This window comes from Trifolium pratense, linkage group LG6 (genome assembly GCF_020283565.1).
Source record: "Trifolium pratense cultivar HEN17-A07 linkage group LG6, ARS_RC_1.1, whole genome shotgun sequence".
NCBI lineage: Eukaryota > Viridiplantae > Streptophyta > Magnoliopsida > Fabales > Fabaceae > Trifolium > Trifolium pratense.
The window spans coordinates 17,178,685-17,190,135 of NC_060064.1; the positions used below are offsets into that span (position 1 = coordinate 17,178,685).

An 11,451-nucleotide genomic window follows, 5' to 3' on the forward strand; every position below is an offset into this window, starting at 1 on the left:
AGTGCAACATATTTTTTGCAGAAATTTAAAACAAAAAAGCGGGGTCTTATCCCCAACATATTATCCACAAAAGAAAAAGATCATCAAACAATCACAAATCTATATATTTTGACTATTTTTAAATCAAAAAAGTGTATATGGTACTCCTTTAAATAAACCAAAAAACAAAGGGTAAATCAGTACTTCACCATAAATTATCCCCGTATATAAACTATCATGAACCACACTCACAGTTCACACATATAGATTCTATTTCTATCCACCTGCTCCTTAATTCACATAAAAAAAATGTTCACTCCATCTCTTCAAATTTTCTCACAAAAATCATCATCATCACCATCTTCAAATTTAACTTCAATGAAACTCAAAAGAATCATTCACACTCTCTTAGTTTCACACTTATGTAGAATAATTCGTGCACTATCTAAAGTCAAACATTTCATAGTTGACTTCACTACTTATTACCCTTCATCAACTCACAAAAAAAGAAACAACATTAAAAACAAGATCATTTTAGGTTCTTTTAGGCTTCATTATAATTGGTGTTCATCAAAATCTTCTCATGTTTTACCAGTTCCTGAACCTGTTTATGAAGGTTTGTTTGAGCATAATCATAATCAAAATCAAAATCCTGAGTTACATCTTGCAGGGTATTTACAGTGGCTTGAAGAGGAGAAGAAGAAAAAGAAGAAGAAGATTGAAGAAGGTGAAAAAGAGAATGAGATTGTTAATGATAATGAGAATATTGATATGTTAGCTGAAATGTTTATTGCTAATTGTCATGAGAAGTTTAAGTTGGAAAAACAAGAATCTGATAGAAGGTTTCAAGATATGCTTGCTAGAAGCATGTAAACTTATATAATTGAGTTAGCTAGCAAGTTGCATGTTTTATTTTTGTTCTGTTTTTCTTTAGCAGCTAGTAAGATACTCGTGTTTCCGCACAGGACGCGCCTTCATCCGTGTTTGATCAGTTGTAACATGTGATTTTTCCCACATTGAAATTCAGTTTGCTATAATTACTTGGGAAAAATCATGCTTAATTACTAATTAGGAGTGTAATATTATTGGACTATTGGTGGATTTGGATTTTATTTATGGTCATATATATTTGCCTTTTTCTTTATTATTCAAATTACACTTTCTAAAAATTTAAATTGGGTCTGAGAAATGTGTACTTGATGATGGTATGGGGAATTGTGCAATTCTTCATATTTGCAGTTGCAGGCTTCTTCTTTTTTTCTTATGAAAAGTATAGATCTCCCTCACTTTCGCCATTTTGATTATTCAAAATCCACATAATCATGAGTATGGTTTTAAATTGCGGACGGAATTTTAGGTACCCTCGACCATAATATCAATAGAATGGATGTATTTTTCGTGTATTTTGTTTGTAGCGTAACTCCATTTGCCTCCTCTGATCGCAGTTGTGGGGAATCGAACTGTAATCCTTCCTATCAAGTGCATCGTCAATAACTGCATCTGCAATTCAATGTCTCATATATTCAATAAATAAAAATATTTACAGTTTCTGTGAATATAACTCAGTTGATATGGATATTACATGTAATATGCAGGAGACGAAGTTCTAGCCTATATATTTACGAATAAATTGATATTCTCAAATAATTTTGTTTAATTATTATATTATGGTCAAAATTAATGAACTCTTTTGCTTGATAAACTGGTGTGTGAATGTGTTAAGGTCATGCCAAGATTTGGTGGTTTACATATCTCTAATGGTGGTTTATATATGTAATTAAGAAACTGTTCACATTGAAAGCTATACAAAATTACACGGCGCCATGTCTTACGGAGATTTAAAAATAGCCATATATTAGTGGACAGTGGACAGTAACATCTTATCCATTGTTAAACTATTTTTGGTTCTACTCTCTTGTTTCTTAGTCCATGTGTTGGTTACTGCCAAATCGAATGAAAAAGAAATATCTTGTTTCTAATTCATGTCTTAGAACTAACTCTTTTGTTTACTATATATTGTACCTATGTTAATTAGTGTCTCTGAGACATTAGTTAAGAAACTAAAAGAAGTAAGTTTTATATTAAAAATAACACATTTTATACTTTTAAGAGGTTGATTATAAAAATTTCAAGATATTTTTACTACATTTGTTTCTTTAACTAGTGTCATAGAGATACTAATTAGTATTTTTCATGTTTTTATTGTCCCATTGAGGCTCATCTGCTCATATATTTTCATTTGAGGATTCGTCCAATACTAAATGTCGATGGTGTATTTAGGAGTCAGAACTTTGGTCTAGGTGATTCATAAAATAGGTGAAGTGAAAATGTGAAATCGGTGTTAATATTTTTGAGCTAGTGGTGGAAAAAAGTTAGGTAGTTTAAAATACAAAATATATAAAAATATATGTTTACATTTTTTAAGTTTGAGGGATTAAATTGAACTCCCTCAAATACTCTAGTTCTATCGCAACTAAATACAGTATCTCTTCAATATAAATTCGAACTTTAATTCACAATGTTGTAAAGATTTATGGATTTTGAGAATCAATATTGTAACCAATCTGCTAGACCCAACAACAATTGGCCATGTCATTCTCTTTTTAAAAAATTTAAGTTAATTTTGATGTATTCTTATCTTAATCAGTTTTCTTGGGGAGTACGTATATTAAACCTTTTGAAGCTTCTAATTTCCTACCGTATCTTTTGTTGATTGCATATAATATATGATCAGTTATAAAGCACATGTCAATTGTAAAGAGCATTATTTTACATAAGTTTTAGTTCAATTTGTTAACCATTTTTGTTTCTATCTTGTAGTAAAAAGTGGACTCAGTCTATTCTCAACTCACCTGCTCCAATCCACCCCCTCTCCTTTTTATTTTTTCTCTAAGTTTATATTATGAAAATATTTGATGACATTTTAGAAACAGAAATTTGAGAAATTATTAGAAGGGTACAAAATATACTACTAGAGTAGGTAGAAGCTTAGGTAGACTAAAACTAAGAATCTCAACCTCAACTCTCAAATGTTCATTCATATAACAATGATAATATTAAACAAAAAAACAAAAATGGTCCCCATTAGGTAGGTATAGTACATGGATCAAAAGATGCACGGACTCTCACACTACAAGACACCTAGACATAGTTTTGAGGAAGGCAAAGAAAATTATATAGTGATAGATCCAACATCTAGTAATTTTTTTCAAACTCAATATTAATTTCATATATATGCAAAGATTACTTTTTGAGATTTATTGAATAAATGATGTGTCTGATTTGTTGATGTTTTGATAGTTTTCTAGAGCTGAGATTTTTTTTTTTTTTTTGAATCATTCTAGAGCAGAGATCTAGCAACATATTATAGGCACAAATTATTGGTATTGGATGCATGGTTTAGATTGTGCCGAGTCAAATCTGCTCCGTTTTTTCCCGTTGCAGAAAGGAGATCCCTTCCCCCTGCTTTCAACTCTTTTATAATATAGAAGATTCTCCAAATCTTTTCTTTTAACCATGAAGGACTAGGAGCTTCCGACTCATTAGCTCGGTTGATTGATTCGTAGACCGGATTGATCAATTGTTCAATAAATTGAAAAAAAAATTATATATAAGATTGAAAAGAATACAATTCAATAAGCTTGTCAACTACGTCTTCAATATCTATATGTACACACTCATGATTATCCTTTCCATCTTAGTGATTGTGTTCTGCCACATTTTAAGTAAAAAGAGGAAAATAAAATATGTAGAAATCATATAAAAAAGATCACATGTAAATGACATGAGCACAAGTCATTGATATCATGTGATGATGTACTTAATATAATATAGTCTTATATTACAACTCAAAGTTGTATTCTTTATACTAATTGGGATATTAATTTGTTTTGGTTATTTTCCTATGTCAAATTGGTGACATATTATTGCAATATATAGATGCTTTAATTTGTTGATACCTTGTTCATGATCATGAATCACTTTTAAGCCAGCTGCATTCCAAGTTCAATAGTATGAATATTCCAAATAATAAGATATAAAATGTTTTGCTACTAGTATAATAAAAGGTGAAATAAATTTTTTTAATTCTCAAGTGGGTTTTTAAAATCCAAAATAATAATATTAAACTTAATTCCTATATTGTAGTTAAGGGTTAATAATTGATCATAGGATAGTGGACTAGAAGTCTAGGTTGATTTTTGGTCAATAAATACAGAACTCCCTGTCTGATATATGTTGGATCTTGAAGAAGTTTCTAAGCAACTGATAATTAAACAAATGTTTAAAAAATAATTAAGAAAATTAACTAATAAGTATACAAATATTTGTCTATTCAGCCATGTTATGTTTCCACTGTTTTAGGACCATCCCAATAATGATTAATTATGAATCCAAATTGCTGTCAAGGAATCTCAACTATTTTGCAGAGGGAAAAAGTAAATAAATAGCAAGCTAGCACAAATTTCACGTCATATCAAGTCATTTTTTTTAATGTTTTGAATAGTAATAATAGATTTAATTTAAGTAACACGATTAAAAAATGTTGTATTAGTACTTAAATTGCCAATTGCCGCCGCGACACTATTTTGCTAAGCCGGCATCATCATAATTTTTAGAATGTATTGTTCCAAATGTTCACTTTTTATTTCTTGTATCGTAGTTGGAACACTGCACTTCAACTATCTTTATTTTAAATCATGTTTTATTGTTAATTAAAATGTTGACCATTGCCCTGACCGGCCCCATTGCCAAGTTCCTCACCTCGAGGCCCATCGCCTTTGATCGGAGTTTTAATCTTGGATTATTTTTGTATTAGTACATGGTTGGGTTAATTGTCACATTTTTAAGAAATTTATTAAGTAGAGGAACTAAGACTAGTCAAGAAACGTTGCACACACAGTACAAAATTCTTAGGACAGAAAAAAGAAGAACATAACTAAGGTCTAAGGGAATCAATTCTCATGTTTTCCTTTATTCCAAAACTGACCTTTAGCTACTTTATTATTATAGAGGGAAATGGAAGCTTTAATATTCCCAATTTTGGTGCCTTTGGTCTCCTTGTTACCAGATAGAAACACACTTTAATTATTAATCATAAAAGTGAAATGGATTGGGAATTTATTCCCTAGCTATAGGACTAAGATATGATAAAATTGAGTTTAGAGATGATGTGGCTGAAACTACTTCTACTTGCAATACCTTACTTCACAGGCCACTTATGGACCACTGACAAAAAAACAGCCCAATTAGTACTTTCAAGTTGGGTGGGATGCTTTTCTTTAGGCCCTCATGTTTTTTTTTCTTCCATTGAATTTTACTTTTTGCTCTTCAATAAAAATTTTAGTTTCTACGAATCGAATTTTTTTTTATTTTGAAAAAAAAATCGGTTTCTGTTAATCGAATTTTCCTGAATTTGAACTAGAAAAAACTTCGGTTTCTGCGAACCGAAGTTTTTATCAAGGGCAAAATTGGATTTTTTGGAGGTATAAAAAAAACATAGGGGGCCTAAAGAGAAGTTATCCCAAGTTTAGTCTATATTGTTGAGTTGATTTTTGTAGTCGAAAATTTCTCTTCCCGCCCACATTCTCTTGTCCCTCCGGGAATTTCATTTTTGCTAATGTAAAAAAACTTCTGAACGTGTTTTTCGAAGTTTTCTTAGTCCAAATATTATTTTTAACGGAAAAAATATTTCAGATAACGCGTTTCAAAGTTTTTTAACACGAGCAAAAATGAAATTTCCGGAGGTAAAAGAGAAACGTGGGAGAGAGGAAGAGAATTTTTCTTTGTAGTCTCTTACAAACACTTCGAATTCTAGTTCGACCCAATAATTATTTTGATCTGAATATGAACTTTTTTTTGTGAAGTATATATATATATATATATATATATATATATATATATGGGTTTTCTAACTTAGACCCTAGTTAGGTCTAAGTTAGCAAGGTGAACCTTTTCAATTGGACCAAAATACCCATTTTTTTTAATTAATTAACCAAAATACTCATTAGTAGACGCAGATCCAGTGTCGCGCGCGTACCGAAGGACCATGGTTACAGACCGTTGATTTCCATCAGACAGCCAAGATCTGATCTCATCAAGACTGTCTGATCAATCAGACAGCCCAGATCATCCTGATCCATCAGATTCCAGCGCGTGCGCCACACTGGATTACACCTTGGAGAGAGAAAAAATTGCTTTTTAAAAGTAGGACACATGTCACACAATGGTTGGCTGGGCGTGATTTTTGTTCATTTAATACTTTGAACTCAATTATTTCGTTGTAAATTAATTTTTTATTTTTTTATTTTTATACCAAAATTCATAATTTTTTTTTGTCTACAAATAGAGACTTGGTTCGTTTGATTTGGACACCGAAAAAAAAACGCAATTTTTCACTACCTTAATCTCATTTTTTGTCTACTAAATACGTTACTTGTGTGTTGTAATTTAACACGCACCACTCAACCAACTCACTGAAACCATTATACCAGGAAAATAGTAGATAATATTCTGGAACTTTTGGTATATTTTATGAAATTTTTGGAGACCTGAAACTATTTTTAGTTAATTAAATGAGATAAAACGGTAATTAAAAACTAATGTTTGCTTCTGAAACCATTTTACTGGTAGAATGGTTGCACATAGTTATATTCTGAAATCATTTTACTGGTAGAATGGTTTCACTGAGTAATTTATTAATTGTGTTTGCTTCTGAAACCATTTATCTGGTACAATGGTTTCAGAGAGTTATAATCTGAAACCATTTTGCTGGTAGAATGGTTTCAGTAAGTTGATTATTAGTTATTTGCTTCTGAAACCATTTAGCTTGTAGAATGGTTGCACATAGTTGTATTCTGAAACCATTTTACTGGTAGAATGGTTTCAGTGAGTAATTTATTAATTGTGTTTGCTTCTGAAACCATTTATCTGGTACAATGGTTTCAGAGAGTTGTAATCTGAAACCATTTTGCTGGTAGAATGGTTTCAGTGAGTTGATGTAAGGTAGTGAAAAATGAGATTAAGGTAGTGAAAAATTGGGTTTTTTTTTCAGTGTCCAAATCAAACGAACCAAGTCTCTATTTGTAGAGAAAAAAAATTATGAATTTTGGTATAAAAAAAATAAATAAAAAATAAATTTACAACGAAATAATTGAGTTCAAAATATTAAATGGAAAAAAATCACGTCCAGCCAATCAGACAGCGACACGTGTCCTGCTTTTAAAAAGTAGATTCTTCTCTCTCCAGGGTGTAATCCAGTGTGGTGCACGCGCTGGAATCTGATGGATTCGGATGATCTGGGCTGTCTGATTGATCAGACAGTCTTGATGAGATCAGATCTTGGCTGTCTGATGGAAATCAACAGCCTGTAACCATGGTACTGCGGTACGCGCGCGACACTGGATCCGCGTCCATTGATGGTAATTTGGTTAATTAATTAAAAAGAATGGGTATTTTGGTCCAACTGAAAAGGTGCACCTTGCTAACTTAGACCCAACTGGGTCTAAGTTAGCAGCCCCATATATATATATATATATATATATATATATATATATATATAATGTATCGGCTACCAAATGAGTTACTCTTATACGATCTATACTTGAACTTTGTTATGTACTTTGAGTACAACTAACTTTTTATATCATGCATGCGTAAGTTTTAATTTTTCGAAAAGGCCATAATTTATTTCCTTTGTGACATGAAAATAAATTTCTTATTCATTGTTATTTTGTTAAAGTTATTAGTTCTCTGTTATTTTAATTTGAAAAATAGTCCGACCAAGATCACAATAGTGTCCCCACAAAACATTTGCGCAGAAATGATTTCTTCAGAATTTGTGAATGTGGAGATCGTTGAAAAGAAATATGAGCTCTAAAATTTGAAGAGCATGGAACAAACAACTTTAGGCACTACTCTGCTAACTTTGTTGTATATATTTTTGGTCCTGCATTGGTGGGTCATCTTGGTCCATCATTTTTATTTTATCTAGTTATACACTATGAAAATTTAACGTTCCACACTCCATATTTCAAAATAGGAAGAGGGTAAAATTGACTTTAAAAAGAAGAGTTTGGAGGGGTTGTGAGAATGTAATATTTTTGGTAGAGATGTGGCGTTTTTCTTTTTTTATGATTTTAGAATATTTGGCTTGTTGTTTTTTCAGAACTTTCTCCGACTCTTTTGTTGGAAAGTTCGGAAACATGAGATGTTTTAAAACAATTTATTGACATGTAACTCGATATACAATATATGTTGTGGTTTAAAAAAAACAATGTATGCCATCATCTTAGCACAATTTAATTCATTTAGCAAAAAATAACTCAGCACATTTTATTGATACAATTATAAAACTCATTTTAAGTCAATTTTTTTTTCTTTTCTTTTCATATAGTACATATCATACGACATACATGCCAGATGATTAACATTATCATATCATTAGGTTGAGGGGTTTATAAACATGACTTGGTAATTGAGTTGAATGGAATAGAGAGTGGGGTGATAAGGAGGTTATGAGTTCGATTCAACCCCACAACAAAAACTAACAATACTAATTACTAACCAATAAAATTAGTTGTTTAAAAAAAATCGATAGTAGGTTGGACATATTTTTAGTCTTTGGTGTTTAAATTGACCTAATTGTCTGAAGTTAGTCTTGGTATGTGATTTGTTAGATTATCGCCCGATAGTCGATGAAGATAATTTGAGACCCAAACTGTTTAGAATATTAAAGTGTTGGTAAAATTTTTCCAAGTTATAATGTGATATAGGCATATAAGTATATAATAATGGCGTTCTTTTGCAATTTTCGAAGATCGGGGACGGGGAACAAATTTGGGAATAGGGCGGAGAGTGGGGAAGCATCCTCCACACGTTCCCTGCCCGTTGACATCCCTAATCCCCTCGTTGATTTTTTTGGCAAAAAAATGTGTATGTGACATTTTAAAAATTAAAATTTAAAAGATGTTTTAAAATTTAAAAAATATGACAAATTGTTTATTTTTACAATAAGGCTAAATTGCCCTTTTGGCCCCCCTAAATTTCAGAAACTTGCGATTTTGGCACCATAATTTTCAAAATAGCAGTTTTAACCTCCTATCTTTATATCCTTTTGCAAAAGGTCAATTTTGACCAAGTTAAAGCTGATATGGCAAGTCACTCAAGTGACTCAGCGGCCACGTCAGTTTTTTTTATTATTTAATAATTAAAATAAAATAAAATATGGAACAACATTGAAATAGAACAACAACAATTACAAATAAATCTCCCTCACCTTCACTCTTTTACTCTTAATGCAGTCCTTCCCCTGATCAACACAGTTGGACTTGGAGGCTCCTAACAATAACTAACTTAGAGGCTCTACTCTTCTATGGTCTCCTCTCCTCTATCACGCATAATACACATCTTGGTTACCAAATGAGAGAAACAACAAGAGTAGATCCTCTCATGTCCAAATTGGACATGTCCAAATTGGACTGTACGGGATGCAGTTTAATCATCCACCATCCAATTTTTTTTATTTGAATGAACATTAAGCAACAAAAAAGAAATGGAAGGCTGAAATCCAACATGAAGAAATTTGAACATGAGAGGATCTCCCCTCATCATTATCATTAGGAGTACTTAATTTCAATTGACTATATAATTTAAACACACATTACCAAACTATATGTGTAACCATTCCATTGGCTTCCATCCAATTAACAGAAAATCACAATAATTAACGTATCAATATGCAATTAGTCCAAGCAAGAGAGTTGCTACATCCACAAAGTCAATTTCCAACTCTTCAATTAATACGTTGATTCCTCAAAACTGCTATTTTGAAAATTAAGGGGTTAAAATCGCAAGTTTCTAAAATTTAGAAGGCCAAAAATACAATTTAGCCTTAAAATAACTTATGAAATATTGTTTTTTTTATATATGTAGTTTCTAAAATAATTTTATTATGAAAAATAGTTTACAAATATTTTTATGAACTGTTTTTTTAAAATTATTTTTTAACGTTTACAAACTTTTTTTAAAAAAATAATAATTATTAAACTTTTTATTAAAAAACAAATTTTACTACATTTTTTTAAAAACAAATATTTATATTTTATAAACATTTTTTAAATTTTAAAATATATTTTCAATTTTTAATTTTTTTTAAATGTCACATAAGATTTTTAAGTCAAAAAGGTCGACAGACAGACTAACAAATGCAAAAGGGTAAAACTTGAGGGGTTAACCTATTTAACCTTGGAGACCAAAATCACACAATTAGAGGGCCTGTTTGTTTTAGATTTAAAAAAATAGATTTTTTTCTTTGTATTTTTTAAAATAGATTTTTTAAAATCGTTTTACAAAATATTACAAGTTTTTATACGTTTGTTTTTTTAAAATTTAAACACTAATTTTGACATCATATAACATATACACACATTATTGAAGATCGAAACATAGTCAAAATCACAATTTTTTCAAAAAGTTGTATTTCAAAAATGATTTTTATGAAAATTTATTTGAAATAGCTTCAAAATTAAGAGATTTTTCGGAATTTTGATATTTAAAAAAAGTTTCAATAAAAGTTATCAAATACCTAAAATAACATTTTAAGAATAACTATTCAAACCAAATTTTCATTTGAAGATTTTATAAAAAAATTCTTTGTAAAAATTTTTTGCACGAAACTATTTAACACTATAAAAATCTATTTTAAAAAATCTATAACAAACAGGCTCAATATTGCATGGTGAAAACTGCTTTTATGTTTTTCTTTTTCTTGTTGGCTTGGGTCATTGGAGTATGTTCCTCTCAAGGTCTCAGGTTCGATTCTCCCTGATGCCAATTTCGGTGGGCTAAGTCCATACAGAGCAAAAAACTCTGGCTTTAAATGGGGTCCCCGCAAGTGGGCGGTGGAATTGGTCCCCATGAATTAGTCGGTCCTAGGGCTGGATGCCAAGGTTTTTTTAAAAAAATAAAAATTTCTTTTTCTTTTTTTGAAAATGTTAACGGCTACCCTCAGAGCACTCTTTAAGCATCTTAAATACTTTATTCGGTCCTTTTTATAAGAAACATTTTGCAAAAAAAATTGATTATTTTTATAAAAAATACTCTTTAAATTTATTATTTATTAAATACACAATTTCATTTGTACCCTTATTAAATAAAAGTAAATCATTCATTTCAAGGCTAGTGCATTAATTAGATCGACATATTTCCCATGTTAATCCAAGGTGAATTTTGGAAGAAAAAATAATTTAGAATCATTTGATTTGTGTGATTTTTTTCAAAGTGTTCTTATAAATTCTTTACAAAAAGTGTTTCTTATAAATTTCTTATAAAAATCACCGAAAAATATAGTAAGTTTTTGTAAAAATTTATAAAAATGTGTATAGCAAACACGTTGAAAATTGAAATGATTCAATGTTTTTAATAAAAAATTTCTTTAAATTTCAGTTTTTGTTAGCAAGACATTTTTTTAGCAGC

At 30.3% G+C, this 11,451-nt stretch overlaps 1 protein-coding gene across 1 annotated transcript; it reads left to right on the top strand.

Annotated features, from left to right (window-relative positions):
- The first annotated feature begins 241 nt into the window (after positions 1 to 241).
- On the top strand, positions 242 to 1,069 carry LOC123889756. Its single transcript, XM_045939242.1, has one exon. The coding sequence runs from the start codon at positions 289 to 291 to the stop codon at positions 850 to 852; it is 564 nt and encodes a 187-aa protein (XP_045795198.1). The 5' UTR covers positions 242 to 288; the 3' UTR covers positions 853 to 1,069.
- Positions 1,070 to 11,451: the final 10,382 nt, after the last annotated feature.